The 26,073-nt window shown below is 37.6% G+C and overlaps 1 protein-coding gene across 2 annotated transcripts in view; it reads right to left on the bottom strand.

Moving 5' to 3' along the window:
- Positions 1-26,073, bottom strand: part of LPIN1 (lipin 1) — a 52,295-nt gene that overhangs the window by 13,046 nt on the left and 13,176 nt on the right. The window contains exons 6-16 of one of the 2 annotated variants that reach the window (XM_062573085.1): positions 25,055-25,162; positions 20,184-20,313; positions 17,114-17,423; positions 15,466-15,559; positions 13,873-14,060; positions 12,602-12,695; positions 11,111-11,180; positions 6,169-6,261; positions 4,697-4,770; positions 2,495-2,639; positions 800-948 (exon numbers count right to left, since the gene is read on the bottom strand). In XM_062573085.1, coding sequence (XP_062429069.1) covers positions 800-948; positions 2,495-2,639; positions 4,697-4,770; positions 6,169-6,261; positions 11,111-11,180; positions 12,602-12,695; positions 13,873-14,060; positions 15,466-15,559; positions 17,114-17,423; positions 20,184-20,313; positions 25,055-25,162 — 1,455 coding nt within the window. The remainder of the gene's footprint in view (positions 1-799; positions 949-2,494; positions 2,640-4,696; positions 4,771-6,168; positions 6,262-11,110; positions 11,181-12,601; positions 12,696-13,872; positions 14,061-15,465; positions 15,560-17,113; positions 17,424-20,183; positions 20,314-25,054; positions 25,163-26,073) is intronic. The other variant, XM_062573086.1, reaches the window with a different exon arrangement.

Raw genomic sequence — 26,073 nt, 5'->3', positions numbered from 1 at the left:
GAGAAAAAAGATTGGGCAGTCACCTAAGATGAATTTGCAGAAGTACTATAAGATAAAGTGATTCAACAACTGTCCAGTCAGCTCAACAGCACACGAAAGAGCAGTCCACTCCTTGCTTTCCTGAAGTAAGTATGTATGGGTGGGGAATTAATTTGTGTTAGTTCAAAAAAACAGTTTCAGTTTAATTCAAGTATTTTAATCCACACAAAATTGGTCTTGGAAATTAGTTATAGCTAAGTTTGATTTTGAAACAAATGGATTTTGAAACAAGCGTTTCATTTTAAAAGGTCAAAAGCAAATTTTTACACTTTTTTTTTTTTAAAAGTGTTTCCCTGTTTCAAACATTTTCCATAATGCAAATAATCATCCAACAACTGAACCATTTTGATCACTCCAGAATCACCTTTTTTGACCTTAAGTACTGATTTGAAATACTCTATCAAATAGTAATCCTGACATTGAACTTAGTACCTTATCTTCTAAATAATAATGCCTCCCACTGGACTGCCCAGTAATGTCTCTTAAAGGCAATGTGGCAAAGAGTTTATGATTTTCTGGAAAGTCCTCCAACACTACCATAAATATAATACAAGAAAACAGTAGTGGCAAGTAACAGGCCCATATTGTATGTGTCTTTATGAAATTAAGAATCCAATCCAAAAAAAAAAAAAAAAAAAAAAAAAAAAAAAAAGAGAATGAGATCATTCTTTGCCTTAATTCCCTGTTAATTATTCTTTCTGCTTTAGTCCAAAGGACAACTTGTGCTTGCAGATAAAGCTTCTCCCTGTCATGAACTCACCGTGTGATTGTTCCATCAATGTCAGAAATAATAACTTTATCATCCCAGTTCCACAGGTAAATGGTACCCTCGCAGCGGCAAGTGCCTTGATACTGTGTTGTAACACTAAAGGTCACATCATTGGGGCCATTCTTCAGCTTTAAGTTTTTCTACAAGACATTACCAGCAAGATAATCAACAAACTGAGCATGCAAAATGGACATAGTACAAACACAAAGGCACAGGTGATCATTGCTTTCATCATACTGAATATTACTGCTTTCAGCAGAGCTATTGTCTAAATGGTAGCAGAGGTTTGCCCCATGTGATGCATCTTTATAGAGCAGAAAACAACAAAAAAATCTTGTTTTTCAGTAATGTATATGAAAAAAACAATCCTGAAAAATTCACATAAACAATGAACTGTGAACAACAGACTATCTATGTTTTTTTTTCCCTCCATCTATATGTAGATATGGAGGAGAGAAAGAAAAATGGTTTACAAAAAGTTCCATGAACAGCGAAACCAATGAAGAGTGCTTATATATGGATCTGTGTTCTATGGTACTGCACTTTTTTCTATAATAACCCATCTCCCTCTAGTCCTCACCAAGTTTCCTTAACTCACCTACTTCCCTGGCCTTCCCTTCCACTGCCTCCTGCATCACTTAGTTACTTGCTGGGCAAGACACTAGCAACATGTGTCTACTTGTGGACCCATTCATTTTCACAATAGTTGCAGGAGTTTAATACTGCAAGTGTCTCCATTTCCTCCATAATCTTTCACTGCAATTAGTCAGTGGGTTAATAGTGGTGTGAATGCAGAACAACTGACTGGTAACTTGTGAATCTCTCAGAGTATTTCCTCAAGAAATCAATCTAGAAGTAGTTTTGGCTTCAACTAAGTCCTGTAAATTTTCCGAATCTGAAAAGTAAGTATCAATATGTTCATGTAACCCTTGCTTTCCATTTGCTACAGACAATAGCAAACAAATCCCATCTGTCTCTTGCAACAAATTCCACATTTCTTACAAACTCTTGAGCTAGTGTGTGATGGGTTGCCTAATGCTGTATTCCTTGTATGTGTTTCCTTTATAAAATTAATTGGCTGTAGATAAGAATACAAAAAGGATTCCTCTAAAGTAGCCAATTTTCCCAAATCAAATAGGAACCTACTGAACACAGAACAGCAAGTTTTGTCACCCATAGTCAAAACACCTCTGTCACAGAAAGAGAGATTTGGCTCCCAAGAAATTAATAGCCTGCCCTCAGAGTAAATCCACAAACAGCTCTTTCAGAAGCTACTAAAAGACGACTGTGTTTGTGTAAAACATGCCTTCTGCCTAACAGAGAAGGAAAAGGAAAAAATATAGACCTGTGGGTTGACATCTACACAAATGCGCACATTGTACATGGCAAGGATGTGTTTCCAGTGCACTTAGTCACTTCACAGAATATAGACTTTGGAATTTTATTTTGATATTTATCTAAGTGGTATCCCATGTCCCCTAATCTCTGAAACCCAACAATTACTGCAAGGTACAACATTCATGCTTAATACTGAAAAGAGAAGGAAAACATTTTTTGAAAATGTAATGAAATATATGATTAAATTCAAGCAGTAAGGGCTAATTAAGCCTTGCAAGCCTGAATAACAGCAGGGTTCTTGTTGTATAAGAAATAGCATTTCATGACAAGGAGGTAAAATTAACTCACAAGCTGGTCAGAAGTGAGTCGAAGGGTTTTTTTGTAACTGATTCCAGACAATAATGAAAGATGACTGGAGTTGGTTTGTAATGACCCAAGGTTTTGTTTGGCAGTTCTAGGGTCTTCATCACTTGACGAAGATTCATCTTTTATTCTGCAACATTGCACACACAGAAAGCGATGCCATCTCAGTAAGTGCATCTCAGTAGCTATTAAAAATTCATTAACAGTGAATCACCAAATAAGTCATTGATTCTTTGCTCCTAAGTACTCTCTCAAAAAGTCATTCACAACCTGGATGTAAATATATCAATGAAGTGCTGAATTTTCATTCATGCATGCTCCCATTATTCATACTTGGATTCTCCTAATCATTCAGTTGTCTATACACTATTTCTCATCACTTTAACTTAACAGATGTAAATTAATATGCCATGTTGACTCATAAAAAAAATCTCATAGATGTTAAGAAATACCTGTTAGATATCATAACTACAAAAAAAAATCACTCAATTCTCAGATGAAAAATGGGATTTTGTTATATTGGCTTTTTTTCCATACAATTTAGCAATTAATTAAAAAAAAAAAAAAAAAAAAACTATGGTGATGGTAATTTTATTACAGAAAATAACTCCCTCCTCTTCTTCTCTTTCAGTGAAGAATTTTTATTCATTGGATTATTCTTTTCCAATATACTTTGTAGGATTACCTTGTTCAGGTTGTGACAACGAAAAGCCATAAATAAGAGTTGCTTTACACTATGTCTTTTTAAATATACAACAATATTAAAATATTTTTCAGAATTTTAAGAATATTTTCTTCAGAAAGTATTCCTACAATAAACAAAACTATCACTTCAGATGGCAGCTAAAATATCCTTTAAGATCCTACAGATCTCATCTTTAAAACAATCACCATTTGGCCTCTTATTTCTACCACAGCTGGATTATGTTTGGTGTTAGTAAGTCTTGACTCAACATCAAGATACCACTTCTCATAATTAGCAACATTTAAAACTCCATTTTTGTAATCCTTTGTAACATCACATCTCAAAAGTGCTACTCAGCATTTCAGTCACCTCACTGTGCTTATAAGCAATAAATTCTTAATACCAGATTTCTAAAGGTCAATTAAAATTTAAACAACGAATGCTGATTTCAGCATCTAGCCTGCTTTAAGTCTAACTCCACTTCAAAGCTTATCTTTAAACAACCATGTAAGAAACAACAGACGTAAATGCCATCTGTCATCATTAAAAAAAAAATCAATCTTTTTGATTCATTTTGTAGATCTCACAAATTCAGAAAATAGAGGCAACTGAGGCAACAGCTGGTCTCCTACAGAACAGGGAATTTTCATTCCAGCAAATTCTCCTGGACTGCAACTGCTTACCTCCAGGAAGAATGAGAACTAATGCAAAAATAGCATCTCTTCTTCCTTTTTGTTTCAATAACAACTTAACTTCATCAGCATAAAGCATATTTGAATCTGGGTCCTGTGGCCCTCTTCAGCTGTAAGCATAGACAACACAGATGTGGGCTGTCTTTGAAGCAAGAGAGGCAAGACCAGAGAGTTGTCCCTGGCTAACTCATCCCTCCAGAGCTTCTGGGGATCACCTTATGAAACCCTCCTACAGGGGAGATTCTGGTCATACAGTTTATTCTCTTAGAGCACATAAAGCAAAAGACTCTTGCATTCATTGAAAGAAATATTAGAAACCATGACTTTTTCCTACCTACTGCCAGTAAAAAAGCCCTGGTAAGTCCTAGGCCCCTGAAGTTCTAGGATATGCAGGAAAAAAATTAAGATGTCAGGCCACGAAGATGCTTAAATCAGAAATTTTAGCAACAGGGAAGATAGAACAACCTGGATCATTTATGATGGTCTCGTGGAACTCAGAAAGATATGGAAAATTTCAGAGAACTGTTCCCATTATTCTTTGTTTTCAAGGGGCTGGAATATCTGCTCAATACTGGAGGCTGGAATACTTCTCACAGAGCTGCCAGCCAAACTGTAAGCTGGAAATGCTAGAGAACACTTGCAAGTGTTTCTTGCTATGGCTGGAGTCTTCCTATCTGAACTTATTTGGTGAAATGAATAGCAAATTGAACAGATTTCATTGCTACAGTGTTCCTTTGTTCAAATGTTGCTTGCTCTCCTTCTTAAAAAGTAATTCCTGTTCACTTCAGGTACAAGTAGTATTTTGGGTACCTGTTTGCTGTCATCTGCGAAGAGTCTTTTCCTGTTAGTCCACTCCCACTCATACCTTGCTCTGGCTTTGTTTCCTGTAAAAATACAAGTATGAGATGCTGCAACTCTTCTGTTGGGCAAAGAGTAAAAGGTTTAGGAAAAACATTTGAGAACAAAATTCTGTGAGTACGGAGTTTGTAAAATCAACCACGTACACAAAAAAACAAGCAAGATTTTTCTTTTTTTGCTCATAGAAAAAGTTTGTGATTTTGTTAAGAAATAAGGCTGTACAAAGAACTAAAAAGCTGCAAGTATAAAACTCAGAGGAAGAATTAAGATTCGGTTTTGCATGGAAAAGGTACAGAAATATCAGATTTCACCTGGCTAGCACTGTTGACATTCTGGGACAATCCCATAGCTACCTCAGCTCACGCACCACAAATAACTAGATTTCACTCAAAAAAGCAAAGTATGATTCTACAAAATTTTAGAATTATATTCCAAGGAATCACTAAAATATTTAATCCAATAAAACTCTCTAAACTGCTTTTACCTTGAATAGATGCTAAGGTCTGATAAATTTCATCCCACATGAGAAATACTTTAGAAACAGAATGATTTGGAGAGAAATGAATGACAGTAACACCTTCCTTTGTCCACTGAGCTGTCACAACTAATATATAAGCAAATAATTTCACTCAAAGAAATTCTGAAAAGTTCAATAGATTGTAAAAATTAACATTTCATGTTCTGAAGCTCATACCTGCAGATAATTATAATGTTTTTTCATGCAAACCTGAAAAGTTCATCTACAGAAACATAACCATTAAAGTGTATTTGAAGTCATCTTCTCCCCTCAAGTTTTAATGCTCCATTACTATAAATTACTATGGAGAGATTTTATTAGCCAACTTTAAATATGTCTAGTCAAAAGATCAATACTTTATATAAAATTTTGCTTTTTTCCCCCCCACTGTGCTTTCATGTTCACCCATGGTTTTAAGTCTGTTACCACAAACTTTTAATGCCCAGAAAAGAAATTCAAAAGAATGTTCAAAGTAATATATATTCATTTTTCTGTCTTAGGTTTTTCTGAATTTTATAGCTCACTCTAGTCATAAATGTCTGTTTTTCAACTGTCAAAAGAAAGCTGTAGAAAGGCAGGCATCGGACATCAAATTAGTGGCACAACTCTTCAGTTCTAGGTCCCAGACACAGATATAACCCATTAGATAACACTGTCTCAAGTCTCTGTAGTGAACAGAAATGTAGAATCAAAATATTGCAGTCAAATATTTCAGATAAGGATTTAATCAAGGCTTTCTGAAGTCAACAGAAGTCAGACTTGGGTCCTGCTTTATACATCTTTTAATGTTAGTATCTTCAGTCAGTGCGTATTGAGCTAACCCCAGATGCAAAGCTCTCAAGGGATGAATATGGAGGTATCCAGCATTCCAACTGCACCCAGGAAGAAACTCTGCCTTTAAACTTACCTCTTTAATAGTGCTGTTTCTCCCTCGCCATGAAAACCACCATCTTCCACCTTTTTTGGGCATCTTATCTCTCATTATAGATTCCACAGTGGCCTGTGATAAATGAATGGTAACATAAAAAAAAAAAACACCCCAAAACAAAGGACAACCTAATATATGTAAATGAAAAAATGCCAAACACACAATTTTAACTCATGATAAATAGAATAAAAGGAAACATACTGTCTGTGGACCATAAATTCTACTAAAGCAAAATCTAATGGTATCCAGAGCTGCCCTGAAGTAACTTAAGCATGAATACTTATGGAATTTTTAAAAAGAAAAAAGAAAAAAAAGATAAAAATCAGAGAAGAAAAAAGCATAAACAGGTATTAGTATGATGTCTAGAATGGAGAACCTACAGTCTTTAAGTTGAAGTTGCTTAGCGTAAATAAAAAAAATAAAACAAAACAAAAATAAAAGGCAGATCACTTTATTAAAGAGCTCTCATGCAGGACAGTTACGAACTAGCACGCAAGATGGTAACTCTCATTTAAAAATAACTGTAAACTCTCACTTAACAATAATGTTCATATTTTATGATAAAGATATGATATGAAAAAGTTCATATTTAATCATCAGTTTGGGAGAAGCGAAGAAATTACCAATGTGTGAGTTAAGTATGATGGCATGAATTCAACTGGCAGTTTTATGACTGCTTTTTAGCCCTGGCTACTTTTCATTGGTTATATATATACTGGATCTCAATAGAGAAAATTTTCTTTCAACATTCAAAATGACTGCAGCCTTATGTATTGTAACAGTGAAAGCTGAATACTTTCGCTCAGAAAGCAAGCAAAGGACAAATGAGAAATATTACATAAAGGTAGCAACAGCAATTGGTATGCCCTAGAATTGCTTAGCAGCTGTTTTTATGAGATGATAGCCTCCCAGTATTTAACATTGCTTTCCTCTGCAAACCTAATCACTGTAATAAAATTCTGGCACTGATCAGTGATTTAAAAAAGAACTGAATCCAAGATGTGCTAAGAACTTATGGAAGAGCAAGCTGAGTTCAGCTAACGTATGAGACAGTAAAATATCATAGAATTATAGAATCAGTAAGGTTGGAGAGGACCTCTGAAGATCATTCAGTCCGAACTCCCTGCTCAAGCAGGGTCACCTAAAGCATGTTAGACAGGGTTGCATCTAGGTGGGCCTTGAAGATCTCCAGACAAGGAGACTCCACAACCTCTCTGGGCAACCTGTGCCTGTGCCAGTGCTCCGTCACTCTCACAGGGAAGAAATTCCTCCTCACGTTCAGGCGGAACTTCCTGTGCTTCAATTTCTGCCCATTGCCTCTTGTCCTGTCACGTGAGGCAACTGAAAAGAGTTTGTCCCCGTCCCCTTGACACCCTCCCTTCAGGCACTTGTACACAGTGATAAGATCCCCCCCCTCAATCTTCTCTTCCCCAGGCTGAAGAGGCCCAGCTCTCACAGCCTTTCCTCATAGGGCAGATGCTCCAGCCCTCTGATCATCTTTGTAGCCCTACGCTGCACTTCCTCCAGTAGCTCCATGTCTCTCTCGTACTGGGGAGCCCAGAACTGGACACAGTACTCGAGATGAGGCCTCCCCAGGGCTGAGTAGAGGGGCAGGATCACCTCCCTCAACCTGCTGGCAACACTCTTCCTAATGCACCCCAGGATACCGTTAGCCTTCTTGGCCACAAGGGCGCATTGCTGGCTCATGGTCAACTTGTCATCCACCAGCACTCGCAGGGCCTTGTCTGCAGAGCTGCTCTCCAGAAGGTCAGCCCCCACCTTGTACTGGTGCCTAGGGTTATTTTTCCCGAGGTGCAGGACTCTGCACTTGCCCTTGTTGAACCTCGTCAGGTTCCTCTCTGCCCACCTCTCCAGCCTGTCCAGCTCTCTCTGAATGGCAGCACAGCCCTCAGGTGTGTCAGCCACTCCTCCCAGCTTGGTATCATCAGCAAACTTGCTGAGGAGGCACTCCATCCCCTCATCCAGGTCATTGATGAAGAAGTTGGACAGCATGGGACCCAGTGCTGAGCCCTGGGGGACGCCACTAGCCACAGGCCTCCAACTAGACTCCACGCCTCTGATGACAACCCTCTGAGCTCTGCCTTTCAGCCAATCCACCTCACTGTCCACTCGTCTAACCCACACTTCCTGAGCTTCTCTAGGACACTGTTATGGGAGACAGTGTCAAAAGCCTTGCTGAAGTCAAGGTGCACAACGTCCACTGCTCTCCCCTCATCTACCCAGCCAGCCATGCCATCAGAGAAGGCTGTCAGGTTGGTTAAGCAGGATTTCCCCTTGGTGAATCCATGCTGGCTACTCCTGATCACCTTCTTTTCCTCCATATGCCTGGAGAGGACATACAGAATGAGCTGTTCCATCACCTTTCCAGGGATGAAGGTGAGGCTGACCAACCTATGGATTCCTGAGGGCTGCCCTTAGCAGTGAAGACTGAAGCAAAGGCAACATTCAGTAATTCTGCCTTCTCTCTATCCCTTGTCACCAGGGCTCCCGCCTCATTCAGTAGCAGGCCCACATTTTCCCTAGTCTTCCTCTTGCTGCTGATGTATTTGAAGAAGTCCTTCCTGTTGTCCTTAATGTCCCTTGCCAGACTCAATTCCAACTGAGCCTTAGTCTTCCTCATCGCATCTCTACATACTCTGGCTGCATTCCTATAATTCTCCCAGGTGGCCTCTCCCCTCTTCCACATTCTGTCTATTTTCTTCTTCTGTCTAAATTTGGCCAAGAGCTCCTTGCCCACCCATGCCTGCCCCTTATGCCGCACTTCTTACTCATAGGGATGCATTGCTCTTGAGCTTGGAGGAAGTGATGTTTGAATACTAGCCAGCTTTTCTGGATCCCCCCTTAACCCATGAGATTCCACCGATTAGGTATCCTTCTCTCAGGTTTTTCAAAAATTCCCCTTTTTCTATACTATTTAAAGTATATCAGAAAAAACAAGAAATGATACAGGAGTAAAGCTGAGCAAAAAAAGTTTTGAGAAGTTTTTTTAACAGGAATATTAAAAAGCAGAGAAGCAGATGGAGCTATTGAGAACGGAATGGAATGAACGGCTACAGTTTAAGCAGGTTCTCAAACAGATGTACAACTTCTGTTTTTCAACTGTCAAAAGGAAGCTGCAGAAAGGCAAGCATTGGACAGATGCCCTAATGACTTTTAATGGTATATTCCCATGCTTACTGTTTAAATGTATTTTGCTGAATATTGGTGAATTTCCGCAAAAGCTCCAGTTTATAATCACTTCCTAAAACCTATTTTGATAAAGTATCTTAACATTTCCTTAGTTCCATTGTTGAAGCAAATTAAAATTCTAATTAACAAATGAGTAATTAAGAAAACAAGTAGGATGACTGGTAACAGAAATGGGTAATTGTAGTTTCAGAGGTATAGTTCAGCCAAGTAATCTTTCCAACCAAATATACTGTTCCAACTATACACACTTGTCCATTCAATTAAAACTGTTTAGTCTAGAAATCGGAATCTAGAACACAATCAATTTAGCTGCCAAAAAATGAACACAGTGGATTTCACATTCATAAAAGACTTTTCTTAATTGATCCCCCATTTGAATAGGTCACGAAATGATGAAACCATAGTTTGACAGCACTGCCTTTTCCCTTAACTGCAATGGGATAAAAATTACATTCTGATTTTTCCAGTTTATCCAAAGACAGATGTCTGAGAAAGATGTTTTGGCTTTTCAGTGTCTAATTAAAAATGCAGCTATCTAGCATTCTCTTTATTATCATGGGGGACACATCAGACATCTACCAAGATCTGGATCACTGTAGAAGCAGCCAGCAAATACAAATGCAAAGTAGGACAACCGTACTCCTGCTGTAGCCTGTTGAGTTATTTGGGATGAATCCCACTTTTGATTATTAGTAGAGTATTTGCAGTACAATGCAAAACATATCAGGTTTTATGACATCCCTGAAATTCAGACCAGATTCATAAAATTTCCAAACATCTGGTGATCAGTTGACTCTATATTGGGACGATAAAGTGCAGCTATTCATGCTTAGGTATACAGGTATATAGAAACAGAAATAACATGGTGGTAGAGATTCCGGGTTTTGAAGGAATTTTTATCCTAGTTTATGGCAATAGTGATGGCATGTGAATTCACTTAAACCCAAAGATGCTGTATGTATGGAAAGCAAAAAGTTGAGTGCTGCAAATGGCAAAAGAAAGGTTCAGGTTCCAAGACTCATTAAACCCACAGCTAACTGAAATATAGATTAGTGCCAATGGTGATATCTGTTTCTTTATAAACATATACAGCGGTATGTTTATTTCTGTCCTGAGCATCTATGTGGCATCTGGTCATATGGAATTGTACTAAGTTCATCAATCCACTTAATATAAGCCACCATACAGCAGTCACATAGTGATAATTATCTGCCACTACCCATATGGATTTTTTACAAACGAACAGCCTAGAAACAGAAAACTAGTAAGTTAAAGGCTTCCTTTCTTATCTAGTACTTAGAGTTTATTCACTAAAGTTAATTCCTGGCCTCTATTTTTATTTGATAACATATGATGTATACAGGTAAAATAGAAGTCAGTCATCAAGTATTCAGCTACAGCAAACATAAATGTGGGTAAACACAATTTATGCTTAAAATCCATATTAATAAAAGAAAAAAGGAGAAGATAAAGATCAAGTCTTCAAGTATTCATAATGATTTTTGCCTAGTGAATAAATATTCCTCATAGAACAAATTTAGTCTTGCTTATTTAGTCCTTACTATAAGTCAGGATTACTCATGGATAGATATTACTGATGTGCAAATTCCTCTGTAAAACAGTCTTTTCCCTGCCTTAGTGAATTATATGCCTTAATGAACTGCAGAATGTCACAGCTCCTACTTTGACTAACTGTCACGTTCAATCTTACCTTTGGCAAAGGTTTCTGGAACGCCTGCATCGCCAGTAGAAGGGGACCAGCTGTTGTCCAGTTGTAGTATCTAGGCATTCAGGAGAGATAGTTACTGTATTCTGTAATCCCAAGGTCCTAATTCACAACCAAGTATTTATTATCTGGTAGGTTAAGCCACTAAGCCCCTTTAGTCCCAAACTCTAGCCTAGATCAGCAACAGCAACTTCACTGTAGCTTTACAGGTATTTTTGGCAAATACTTTTCAAGAAATGCAAGAAGAGCTAAGACCTTAAGTAAAAATTTTATTTGTCATTCATTCTTCCCGTCCTTACTTTAGCTCACTACCACAGCATGAGCTATCATTTTTACAAGCTGTTTTCATTGCTTCATTGTGCGTGTTTTTTTTTTTTTTTTTTTTTTTTTTGCATCAAGGCACAATACAAAAGTTAGAGCCTGGAATCTGTGAGATGTCAAGCTTCTGCTACAGTGTGCTGAACATAGCTCAACTCTGGCTACGGACAGCAGAACAAATACATAATAGTATCAGCCATCTGCCTAGGGAACCTGAAGCTCCCTAACATTTCACTTGACATCCAGGGAATATGACAATGAGATCCTCAGTAAGTATTCTTGTCTTCCCAAAACATCAGAAGGCAAGTAAATACTACCATCACAGAAGGACCACTGAGAGGGTCAGCTACACACCTCTTGAGTTCTCCTTCTCTGATAGACAAGACAAGGCCATCCCATGCCATCACATATGTGATAAAATTATCACATAAGGACACATGTGGCACATCAAACTCGTATGAGTGATCTATACCAGTATGGGTAGCATAACCTCTAACTGCAGCACAGTGCTGTGATCTGTCCTGTAGCCTGTAACACAATATGCCAGGTGTAGGGGATGTTGAGTTAAAATACCCTCTAAATAGCTGCATCTGGCATACACCATAGTGCTGCACTGTTGCCAGAAACATAAGCATATGAAATTTTCTTAGCTCTCAGGGACAGAAGTCTCACACTCAGTGAGTGAGGCTTGACAAGTCTTGAAAAACGATGTCTCTGCAGAGGCACATAAGCAAGGTGTTCAGCATATACAGACACTCTGATAGGTACAGCACGTTTGCAAGTAGATTGTCATGTCCCTGCAAATATTAATTACTAGAACTGGCTCAAGGCAAACCTTAGCAACTTCATATTCCATTTCATTTTTACTCTTCCAACTGAGTGTGAACATTACTAGAATTTAATGCTAGCTTTGTGAAATTCAAATTGTGTTGGTTAGCTGTGACAAGTCATCTGAAACTGCTCTTCATTTTCACTTTAGAGAAGCAAATTAGAAGAGGCTGACTTCACTGGAGATTTGACTCCTTCTAGATGAACATTGAACATATGAACATTCAAAACTTACTTCTCAGTTATGGTGAAATAGGCTTAATGTACTCAAATGCCAAATAAATGTTTTTGTTACAATAGTAAGGTATGTTTCTCTTCAAATGTACTTACTTATTTCCAATTTTAACCACAAGGTTAGGGTCATCAATGATAGCAGGATTGTCCACGAACTGCTGATATGTTACTGCATGTTCTAAGAACTCTTCTGTTGGGGAAAAAATACATTTGTAAAACATACACCTCTAAATGCTTGGGATGAAGCAATCTGAACCTCTTAGCACATCTCAGACACTTAGGCTTCATATTCAGGGTCAGTTCTTTATTACTGATGTGCTGAGATTAGCAATAATATGGAAGCAACATGTTCAGAGACTCTCAGGTGATCCTGAGCATTTCTTTTTAAGCTGCTGCGTGTCTTCCCTCTTTACAATAGAAGTTAAATGAAAGCTTGGGGATGGAACCTGGGGGGGGGGGGGGAGGAGGAGGAAGGATTAAAAAAAAAAATCAAGGTTTTAAGTAAGGCCTGGAAGTACCTTGTTGTGCCTTCCAGTGATCCTCTGTCCAAACAAGGAGCAGAAACTGATGGGCTTAACATATACACACACCCATAGCCAAAAACTTAATGAGCATTTGTAAGGACTACAGTAAAATAAAAGTCTGTGAGCAAACACCGTTTCCACTACCTGTGATTCCTTCCACAAAATACACATAATTTACAAGTGGACTGAATTACTACAATATAAAGTATCTCAGTCAGATCACAGTATTTCTGAAATGTTTCAATAACTATGTTCCAAACCACAACCTGTATAGCATCAAGCACACAGGGTTTTATGATTCCATATTACTACAGAATTTGCATGTCTTAATGCATTCTTCTTCACATACACAGCTGGAAGATTAAGCATAGAGTATGCTAAATGATTTGTCAAAAACTCATACAAAAAAAAAAAAAAAAAAAAAAGAGGTAGAAAAGGAATTCAGCTTAGATATTTTAACTCCCACTCCTAATGTTCTCATTTACAGACTACCTTTTTCATCCCTGACATTGACAGCTGTGAATTTCCTAGCTATAATACTAAGTGGCAAAGTACCATTTACACTATTATAACATAAAATTAGTACCATCAAGAAATATAAATGTCAACAAGCTAATTTCACAAAATATAGTATGTCGTCAGCTATTCAAGTGTGTCAAAATCAAAATCTCATATTGGTTTACTATTTTAAGTATAAGAAATTCCAGGAAATTTCTCACTTCTGAGCTGGTATTATTTTCTCAACAAATTCCTAGATACAGCCACAGGAGGGCACTGTTTCCTTGGTCAATGAAGCTAAAACTTGGCTGACAGCACATCTCGGTAATTCAGGTCATTCTGTACCTTTGGTTATTTCTTTGTTGTCAGTAAGACCTCCACAGAGGGAAACGGCAATGGCAGGCAAATCTCTAAGTCCATCTGAGACGCTTTCGACACCACTGTCAACACCTGAGCTCCCAAAGGACTGAGGGGACTGACTGGCTGACCGTGGCCCGTTGTCACTTGTATTCTTACTTTGGACATTATCCCCACTGGAAAATAAAAATCAGGCATTCAGACTTCATGTTTTCATTCCCTTCTTCTCCCTTCAATAAGCAGAGTTTACATCTGGCACACATAGAAAAATAATATAGTACCTAAAAGAAATTAACTTATTTTTGCCATAAAATTTAAAAAGAGTAGAATAGGTCTCACTGTACACTCAAAGATTAGATTGCTTCTAATTCTTTGCCTCAACTAGACAGACAGGATTATAGCTTCATTTATTCATATGAAATAGAAAAAATAAAACAATAAACTGTACAAATTTAGTAGATAGAGTAATGCTACTATAAGCAGAGTTTATACCACTAGAATTATTCCCATGCAGGAAAAAGAATAAAAAATAATAGTTTATTCTCAGACTTGCATTAATTATATAAACTGAGAGTTAAACTCAGAACAAAGGATGTGTATGCTTGTGTGTGTGTTTATATTTATATACTACAAATATATATGCTTATATAAATAATTTTACTAGCTTAAAATCTGTGTACTGATAAGATCATTACTAGAATGAGCAGACTCAAGTTCTTCCTTCATTTCTAGATTTATACGAATGCATTTGAGAAAGGAATTGTAATCTAAACTTTGTCTATACATACTATTAATCTTTTGCTGTTTTATTGAAATGCTAATATTACAACAGTTGAGTTTAAGCAGAAAGAAAGAAAGAAAAATAAATTAGTTAATGTTCAGTGACTTTTATCAAATGACTATAGGGTATGGTGAGGAAAGACTGTAAGTGTTAACAGAGGTTCTAACAAAGATTAAAACCAATTGGAAGTTTTATGTTTGGGGTGCAATATTTTCATAAACAACTACTGCATCTCATCCAAAAATGATCTTTCAGTATACGTATTTATATGTGACTACCTACAGTAGAATGGTATCAGAGAAGTAATTCCATGCTAATACTATTAACAGTAAACTATGTTCTTCAAGGTAATAAGCAAGGACATAGGTATGTGTTCATATACATATACATATATATATATATATATATATACACACACATATATATACACATACATACACATACACACACACATACATATATCTGTACCTCCCAAGGCCAGTGGCTCTCCCAGGTCATGTGAATAACACTCACAAAAATCAGGGTACATTACATAACAATCCACAATCAATATATAGTATTTAATCAACCAAAATGGAAAACTGATTTCAAGCACATTTCTTAGGCAAAAATGCAGAGTTCTCCAAGAGTTCTTACACTCCTATTCACAGTTTTATTTTTTTCCCTTCTTCACCTCAGCTTGTAATTTGAAAAATAAATAAATAAATAAATAAAACAAACGCTTTATCTTGTTGATATGAAGAGTTTGCTCTAAATCTGAAAGGAGAAAAGAGTCATTTGAATAGTAAAAAAAATTATACTTTTTGGGGAAATAAAGTGCAGCAACTTCTGGATCCATGTCAGTGAGGTCATCTAAATAGACACCATCAGCACCAAGATGCCGGCTTCGTTTGTCTGTAAGGGACAAATAAGCCTATTAATTAACATTTTCTGAGTAACAAGCCAGAATTGCTGTTATTATTTAACTACTTATTAGAAGAACAAGAAAGCAGGCAAGCTGTAACAACGCATAAACTGCAATTAAGTAAAACATGAAGGCCAGAAGTTTCAATACTCATCACTGATGTTCAGTATTAACATTCTGAATACACCAAATGAGAAAGCAGAGGTCTAATTTTGCAAAATGCTGAAACCTCACAATTCCAAAGAAAACTGGTGGGAATTAGAAAATAGTGGTTACTGTAGAAAAACAGTAAAAGGAAAGCTTTCTGGAATATTTACAAATGCCTATGTAAATCGCACTAAAGTCATCAGAGCATTTAATCTCCAGAAAATTCATCTTCAGTCTCCCCTTCTATAAGGGAAATAGCACAGTAACACACTATAAGCTATAGTCATTAATAGAATACAACTACCTTATTATGGAGACAACTCACTGGTGAGTATGCACAACTAATGTGTTGCATGAGCCCATACAGCATTACCAGAGACGAGCAAGACAGCAGGGACCTGAAGCTAGCCTTCCTAAGTCTTAGGTTATTACCAACACAGTCATCTCTGTCCTGTTGCTGCTAGTATATCTTGAGAAGTAACTGCTCTAATGTGAAAACCTCACTTAGAATTCATTCAGAAATACACAACTTATCATTGTCTAAATTTCCAACATGAAACATCAGAAAAGCAACAAGAAAAAGGATATATAAAGTCAGCAGAATAACAAAGACATGGAACACATGGGCAATAGCTAAGAAACTTGTTCATATTATCATATTTGCTGATGAAGAACAAATTCACAAACAAAACCATATAAGGCTTAAGTCATTACAGAATAATTAGGACTCTAAAATATAACATCTGTGAGTGAATAAATTTCATGTGAATATTCTAATACTCAGAATAAAACAGTATGGTACAAATCCCAGAAATCAGCAAGTAGAAAAGCAGACAGATATTTCGGAGATACTTGTTATATCTCATAAATTCAATACGTGTACCACACAGAACTGTTCCCAATTTCAATTGCTCGTGTGAAACAAAAATATTAAAAAAATACAAAACAAGGTGGTTTAATCTGTTGTTTGTACAAAAGGCATATTACAATTCTGCATTGGAGTATGGAGGTTCCACAAATAATAGCAAGACAGAGCAACTCAGAAATCAGTCAGAGCAGTTAACCCTGCAGATGTACAGTATGCTTGTACCAAAAAACAAAAACTTTGAATTTGTGAAATCAGATGAATTTGGAACAAGTTATACAGCCTTGTTCAAAAGCACAGAGCTGCCTAATATCCCAGACCAAGGAGAACATTCTATCTTACTACACGGCTCTTATGAAGAGCTTGCTGCACAGCTTAAGTTTGGGTGGTTGTTTTAAAAAACTTATTCTTTTCCACATCTGAAAATGTCCTAAGGGCACAGATTAATTTATATGAAAGTGAGGTGATTTATCACTATGAAATCCAAAGGCAAAACTACGTGTATAATAAAGTGCAGAATTGACAGCTTTACCTTTCCTTCTGGAAGGGGAATCTGTCTTGCCAACTGGTTGGGCTGAGCAAGCTGCAGCTTGTTTTATTTCTTCATTGCCAGGCAATGGTGGTACAGCTGCTATTGGAGACTCTATCTCTGGCTTATTTGTCTCAGCTGGCAAGGGCTCAGTTTCACCAGCAGTTGCTGCATCTGCTTGTCCAAGGGCAGGTAAAGGAGACATAGTGCTAAATTCCTCTATAGGAGCACTCTGGATGACCCGAAAGTGAGTGTTTTCAGAAGGATTTACATCTACCATGCTGGGTTCCTTTGTTTTGAGCAGGGAACTGGCCTGTGAGGAAAAATAAGTAGATTGGCATAAAGAAAAGTTCTTAAAAAAAATGCAAAGCACTGAATAGTTTAACCTGTTCTACCTATTCCTGTTTCATTTGAAGTTCCATTGAGTTAAGAGCGTTCAGCATTTCCCAAGGCACTGGCTAAGGCTCTTATAATTACTCCTTTGCCCATCCACTGAGATCAGATTCTCAATGTACTTGACTACAGCAGAAAGTCATAGCTAGGTGAGTGGACTCTACAGTGCACAAAAGACCTCTCCACTTTGCACACAGCACACATATTTCAGGATGCCCAGTTCACTTGCATCGTGAGTCCAGGTAAGATTTGTTCCAGCGTGTTTATATATAAATGCACTATACACACATACACACACACACACCACACACAGCACACCACAGATCTCTCCCTGCCCTTCTCGGGAACACATCACTACTCCCTCCCTGCCCTCCTCTTTTCCTGCCCCAATACTTTGGTTCCTTCTTTGGAAGGTAACCTCTACGCACATGAGAAAGGAGTGGAATACAGAGTCCTTACATAATCAGGATGCTCCCAGAGAGTAGGGCTGTGGTGTACTGTGGCTCATCTATATCCCAAATTAAGCTTTTAAATCAATTTGTTGGCACAATTCTAGAGCCAACAATTCTGAATGTGGAACATGAGGTGCTCTTACATGGGGATCTGTGCTCAGAGCTGCTGCTATAAGCTTTATGTCATAACAAACTTTTATGAAGAACAGGAACAACATCCAAAGCATAACTCCAAGTTAAGGCATTATCAGATTAACTCAGAGTAGCTTGGCTAGGGATATAGAAAATGAGTGTAGAAGGGAAAGCATCCAGGAATAAGATTTGCAATACACAGCAGGCTGTGTGACAGGGATAAAAATGAAACACCTAAATCTCCTAACACAAGGCCATAAATCTCAGACTGGGTTTGCCAATTTGAAACTGCTACCTTGTCCTCTGCACTTAAATCAGTTCTCTGTGTACAGAAAATGGCTTCCCATTTTCTTGTTAAAATACATGAGGAGGAGGATAATGTGGGACAGTTCATCCTGTACATACTAAAGATGTAAGGAGGTAAGAAACCTGTATTCCCATCCCTGCTTTAGCCACTAGCTACTGATAGTGCATTTATATATAAACAGCCTCAGATCTGGCAACAGATTACAGAAGTCTTCTTTCCAAGCCCACTTCCCTGGACTGCAAAGTCAGGCTTCTGTTCTTTTATTCTGTTCCTGTCCCTATCACTCCTGCAGTTCTGCAGAGGAGCCAAGCTTCAACAGAAGGGGCTAAAAGCAGCACTATCCCTGCACCGGTAGCTACAATATGTCATTGGAACTTCATTTCTTTCACATTGAGGCAGGTGGACATCTTAAGTCCCCTTTCCTGAATGAACACTTGACTCAAAAGCTTGACTCAAAAGGAGCTGGCCAGCACACGACCTGCAATGTATCCAGCTGCACAGGGCTACAGCACTGCATGTACAACAATGCTGCTGGCACACAACGGATCCTGCCATCTAACTGGGCCCCCAGAAAGGCCAAATGGCTTCACGCAGGAGACAGGCACCGAGCCAGTCAGCTCAGCCAAGAGAGCAGCATGTCTAGGCGTGCAGAGATACAGAACTTCAGGAGCTTCTGGATGCTTACGTACCCAAGCAGCCAATTCTAATTTTTGTGAATCACACTGCTAACACTAAGCATGTGATTTCCATCTAAAGCCCTCTACAAATTTCAATGACTTACCAGAGGACACCGATTTTGACTATTTTAGGCTGCTTAAGTTTGTAACTTTTACAAGACTAGGTATCAAGTACTTTTGAATTTTCTACCGTATATCATCTGTCCTAAGAGAATCTGCAGGACACCAGACTTTCGACACCTCTTAAGGAGCACCGTTAGTGACCAAACCTATCTACAATGCAGACTTGCAAAATTAATCTTACAGAAAGATTTTACAGATTTAATTAGCAAATATACAGGATGAAATAACTTGAATTAAGTTATTTCCCACTACTCTGGGTTGCCTGACTCCACAGTTGAAAGGATCTGATTTTGAGGAAGTCACTGCCTGTTTTTTGAAAATTAAGATACTTTAGCTTTCTCGTTTAATGGACAAAAAGACAAATAACCATGATAACTCACTGTGTCTTAGAATGTGGGCTACAAACTTCACAAGCATTTCAATCAATATTCAATACGAATAATACTAAGCACATCTAGTTGTTGATAACATGCTTCTCAATTTATCAAAAATATTTCCTTGTGCCAACTTTTCCCCTAGCAAACTAAAACTTTAAATTTTCATAGGACTTCCATAACATTTTCAGTATCTCCCTCTCTTCCTCTGTTCCTGGAGAGTCATGCCCATAATTACACAAGACTTGTTAGAGACCTATATTTTTAACTGTTGAGGCCATGGTCCTCTCATCTCCTGTTCGTACAAGTTTCTCCTCTTTGATAGTCATCTCAAGCAACCTACTTCAGAACTAAGTCATCCTGGCATCAGCTTCCCCTCACAAATGCTTCACTCGTCTTAGTTCTTCATTGCAATACATATTAGTTTCTCCTGTCTTTTCAAGTTTCCCCAGCGCTCAGATCCTAACCTTGATGTAATTTTCTTATATAAAATATTACACTTTAATGTAAAAATGAGACTGATTCCCTTTTCAGCAGTCTGCAATAGAGTAAGCACATTTGCTGCAGTAAAGAACAACTGATGTTGGTAGTAATTAAACAAATTACATCGGATACCTTTGTTGCCTGGGGTAGCTCTCCCCAAGCCCAGTGCATCTGTGGATTATTCTTCAGTCCTCCCCTATCCATAGGTTTACTAACTAATTCTGAATCACTTTTAGGAGTAGGAGGGCGTGAACCTGCTGGGCTGGAGAAAAACAAACAAAACGAAACAGTATTTATTACAAAAATATTACAAAGACAGAAGCCCAGAATATGACATACAGCATTCTCATCTGTATTTTAGAAGTAACTATAATGCACTAAGCACTTTCCAAACTGATATTCACCAATCCAAAGAACTGAATGTCTACATAATAATCAGCCAATTGAGAGTATGAAAGCACGATAAACCAGTTTAAACAGTTTAGGATCCTCTTAAATTGGCACTCAGAGGTCACACCATCCACAGTTTTGTGATCATTGCTACAACATAGGCAGGATTTGAGAAGCTGAAAGAGATGTGACAAAAAAATTGTAAAACTGAATATTTCAGGAACATTTTTGTTTTTCTATATATATAAAAAAAAGGGGAATGGAGATGGCATCAGCAGCAGTAGATGAACAGATGTCAGTATTGTCATAATGGATGCAAAGTATAGTAATGATTCACTGGCATCAACAAGCCATTTTGTCCTGATTAGGTAGTAAGTTAACCTAAGGAATCCAGCTGATTGCTCCCTTCTACTGACTTGTTCAGCTCTACCCTTGGATAGAAGTTTATATGGAAACCAGCAGGAGTGCTGTACACAGAATTTAACCCTTCCTAGTAGAAATAGAGTTAATGGCTTGTCTCTTATATAAGAAATATAAACATACTTAATAACTAAATTAATAAAAAAGTTTTTATTAACAGTCAGTTATTAATAAATGACTCATTGATTTCAGGTCAAAATTCATTCTGCCTTTCTGCATAAAGCAAGTCGCATGAGTTCACCCAGAAATCACTGAACAAAACCCATTATTTTTGTTTGAGCTATACCATGTATTTGACAAGCTCATTAAATTACAATTTAAAACCACAAGCAAGAAAAGAATCCACGGTATTTCTAGATCAAAGGTTCAGGGCTGATTCACCTTTACTGATGCAAAAAAGAAAAAGGCTTCTAATCTGAAAACGTTTAGTCTGAATTCTTCATATTGTACTTACTCTTTACCTTCTTCTGGATAAACTGAATACCCAGACCTACTTCACTCTTTCAGTGTAAGGTAGTACTGCAGACCTCACTAGTAAGGAATTCACTGTGCATAGGCAAGTATCAGTACAAGGAACTTTTAAAAATCTGTGGATCTGTGGAATCTGAAAACTAGCTGCTAAATTATCTACATTATTGCTTGTTTTATCTTGTGTTGCAATTAGATATACCTTGAATATGGACAAATATTAAGAATTTTTAGCTAAAGATAATTAAGCTATCTAATTAAACTACTAAGTTTGTAAGGGACATCACTGTGGAATCCTACTTTTATCCCAAGGATTTCAAATATTTTTGAGTCTTTAGAACATAACCTACCATTCGACAGATGAAAGGATCAATAAATAAAAGGCATTTTCAAGCTTAAAGATTCAAGAAATGTCTAGTGGGATTTTCAACATTTTCTGTACCTCTTATTGATAAGTTTGTAGGATTTGCAATATTTTTTATACATCCAGAACCCACTGAAACCTTGGGAATTAGGAGCTTGGGCAATGAGGAAACCTCAGCCGGCAATAATAATTCTGATGCAACTTTAAGCCCCCAAAAAACCTAGCTGTAAAGAAATGTTATCACTGTACCAGTTAACCTAGGCACAATCTTAACTTTCTAAATATTTCCTTTTTATTTAGAAAAATCTCCAATCCAGGTTTTGAGGTATGTTCAACCCATGTTCACTTACCCAAGCAGAGGATATGAAAGATTGCAGGCATTAACTTAAATTTGGGCTAAAGCTCATTCATTTTGCAGTGAGAACACAGACAAAGAAAAAATAAAATAAAAAAGAAACCCTTGCCTTTCCCATAATTTTTCCTGAAAGTACTGCTTTCTTTTACATACAAGAGTATGGAGAATAAGCCCAGATTGCCTAGCACAAAGAACCATGAGGTACATTCTCAGACACACTCATGTAAGTGCTGGAAATAGAGAGCATGTCAATGCAGGCAGAGTTCTGCTCTGCATATGCTCTCACTGAAAAAGGCTCCTCCACAATTCACACATCAGTCTAGATGAGCTGTTCAGAGTGATACAGCTCAAGTATAAGGATGCCAAGTTAGGAACAAGGTGAGGATCTAACCCCAGAAATATCCACTAGTGTACAACTTGATTGTGTACAACAAAGAGTACACACTATCTACTAAACTTGACACAAACACCATGGAGAGGTCTGTAATCTCAGTTTCTTTAAATGACAATTTTATATACAATAAAATGTAAGGTTTTTGAAGATATAGTATATTTTTACTTCTAAGTTCTTTCCTGTTGATTTTTCCTTATAGTTTAGCATACAAATGTTAATGCAACCTCAAGCTAGACCACAATTATCACTGTTATCTCATCTTAATTTAAAGGTCAAAACACTCACCAGTGCAAACAAGGTAAATCATTTTCTTGTTTGTATAAAAGGAGACTAAAGCATTCTCATTCTTTATAACAAGTGTAACATAAGCTGGAATTTTCTATGCCAGCCACAAATATCAATACTGGATTGGCAGCACCTTGTCCTTCCATTACATAAAAATACCTCTCCTTTTTCTTTATATGACATGTTGTTATTGAATACTCAGTAGCTACTCTCTCCAAATAAAATTATTCTGCAGCAGCAAAAATAACCTCTCTAGTTTATGGATGCAAATGTCTGCTACAGTCCTGTTTGTATACTTCCTGTTTGGATAATTCTGCTTCTTTATGTAATGCCAGATACAGTCTCTCCTTTTTCTGCACTGAGACTATTTTAATTGCTATCTGCTTCACACTATTGCCACGAAAATAAAATGAGACTGGAGACTAATAAAGCTCACAATCACATTGCCTCTAAAAATTTTTTTAGCTCCATAAAGCCAAATTAAATCCTAGATTAATTTTATGCTTGCACAGGTCAGAGTTTAATACCAAGACTGTACTGGATTTGTAATTCAACAATAGTATCCTGCAAACATAGCTTTGGATCAGAGATTCAGACTGGGTTCTTTACTTCTTGCACAACCAGTATCTCTGTGCCCTAGGCTGAACTATGTTTCACTTTTGCGCAATTCCTCTGTGAAGTTGGCACTGAACAAGCCCAGCTGGTATTGTCCCAGCTTCCACAGATTACTGCATATACTGCTGATCAAACTAGAGCTGCACTGCACTAGACTACACAAGACAAGCACTGCACAAGAATGAAGGGAAAGTTCAGTTCAGCCACTCAGATTAATGTATCTGATTCGCATCCCACAAATGCTGAATATTTGTGTCCAGGTCCTATGTATTCCTTAACTTCAGCAGCTATAACTGCTCTGAATGTAATCTGAGGTTACAGAGTAAGGAACTCGGCCTGTGGTTGGCAGCGCTGCAACAGCAAACCATACTGATCTTGGCAGTGCTTCCTGCTAAGCTTCGAGTAAGCAGCAGTGTGACCTCAGAAGTCCCATCTGAGTGCCTTGAGGCCAAATAAATGGGGGAACCGTAGTCAGAAAGTAAGACAGCTATCTCATGTACATGCCACAGCAATAGCTGAGAGCCTTGAGCCATCTCTGAGTGACCATAATAAGGTTTCTTATTTAACACATAGAAAAACAATTGCAGAGACACAGAGGACTATATTCAGACAAGTTATTACCGTGCTTTAGCTGGACATCTAGATTACAGGACAGGTGCACTCCCAAGCAAATATCTAGAGCCATCCAGATCACATCACAGCTTCATGCCAAACTGTGTGCCTGCCTGTCCTTCTCATAGAAAACACTGAGGGGAACAACCTTGACCGCTCCAGGACCTCATCCTGACTTGCTGCTGTAACATGGCTAGGTTTCAGAAGTAGACCTAAAAGCCGGGAAGCCCCTATGATTCTCAGTTTAGATACAGCCTTAGGTATCTAGTATGGCCTCTGCACTGATAAAAGCAACAAGCAATTTAGACTACTGTTGAAGCATTAATGGAGAACTACAGAGGTCATATTCAGACATCTACACTAGATGATTTAACTTAGCTGCTACAACTCCTCTCCACTAACTGGAGAGAAAGGGTCTGGCTGCAGGAGATCTGCCTGTCAAGAGAGTATTGAGACATCTTGAATTCAGGCTATCATAAAGAATGTCTGTACTCACTTTCAGCTCTGTATAAGAGAATCCACAGTCACAGGAAGCCTATACTACAATAAAAACTTAAATCTTCCATTCCCCCTACCCAGGGAAGAAGAAAAGAGAGGCTCGCTTTTGGCACTGGACTCCTCCCATTATAAATTTTACTCTCCTATAAATTCCACAGTCTCCAAAGACTCTGAGGTCTTTGTTTTCACTTTTGCACTCTATACAAAAGTATGCTCCTCAGGAAAACCATGGGACACATATGCATTGAAATATGTATTAAATCTGAAAAGATGTATGGAAATTTCAGTCTGCAGAGGAATATGTTTTCACTAGCTTTTTTAAAAAAAAAAAACATCTTAATCAATTTTAGTTTTAATTGAGGTTTTCATTGCCCCAATTTTATTTTAGACGTGGTCATTCAATGCATGATTCCTTGGGGCAACTTACCTGCAGGCAGTGCCCACAAAATAAACAAGCAGAGAAAGTGGTTTTGAATATCACATTCTTCTTATGTGTCTGGGTTAGCAATAAGCGCAGCTGTAAGTTCAACAAAGTTCACATACTGTTAATGTGTTAAAGGATTAACAAGTAGCCCAGAAAAGAGGGAGAACAACTGTTCTACCTGTCTGGAGGAGAAAAGTGAGAAGATTGATGAGGGCAAGAGTTAGACAGGCCTCCATTTGCTGGAACAGTGAGAAGAGACGACTGCCCTGTGCAAACTATAGGCTTACTGGACAGCACAGCACATTAGGAGAAAGAGAAAGAAGGTGTCATTATTTGCAAGTGTTTATTAACACAAACTCTTTGTGCATTTCCTACATGAATTCTGAATTTCCATCTAGAGTTTTCAAAATCCGAAATATTGCCAAAAAAACGTAACTGCAAAAAACAAATGGAATATAGAGTTCAAAAAGCTACCAAAGGGGTATTCACACATACTATCACCAGACTTCTGAAGCCAATCTCATTAGACTCTACAGTCAGCAAAGAAAGTTTCTTCCAGAACGCAATTCTGAATATTTAAATCAAGCTCCTACTCTGAAATCATTTTGCTGTCCCTTCCTCCCTCCCCCAAATACAGAGGCAGCCTTGTGAGATTAGAATTCTTAGGATAAGGTATTGTAAATACTGCCCCATCACAAAAGTATAGACAGAAGATGAGGGGCACTCATGGGCAGTCACACACACATGTGTGCACGCGCACACACACTTCATTGGAATTATAAAGCGATACAATCAGATGAACAATTGTCCCTTTTGCTAATGTTCCACAGGAGCAAGAAAGGAGGTCCAAATTTATCTGCTTTGACATCAAGGTATATAGATGCATATAAATGTACAAATAGAAAAAAAAAAAAATAAAAGCAGGTAAATTATTGTGAGCGTAGGTGTTCTCTTCCTGTACTTAATATTTCATGTATATCAGTCTTTGCAATTCAGTATATGAACTTTGGAAATGGACACAAGCAGCTCATATTCTTGAGTCGTGAAAAAATAAAATCTTATTTTTACACAAAAATACAAACTTGCAAGTTCCTAAACAGTTTATACCCAAAATAGTAAAGATTTATATGTCTAAATTAATTTAAGTCCTTACACAATGTATGTATTAAGGCAAAGATTCAGCTTACATAGAATCAT

Source organism: Rhea pennata, chromosome 3, assembly GCF_028389875.1.
Source record: "Rhea pennata isolate bPtePen1 chromosome 3, bPtePen1.pri, whole genome shotgun sequence".
Lineage (NCBI taxonomy): Eukaryota > Metazoa > Chordata > Aves > Rheiformes > Rheidae > Rhea > Rhea pennata.
Note: the sequence above shows the minus strand (reverse complement) of the source record. Positions and strands in the feature narration are given on the sequence as shown.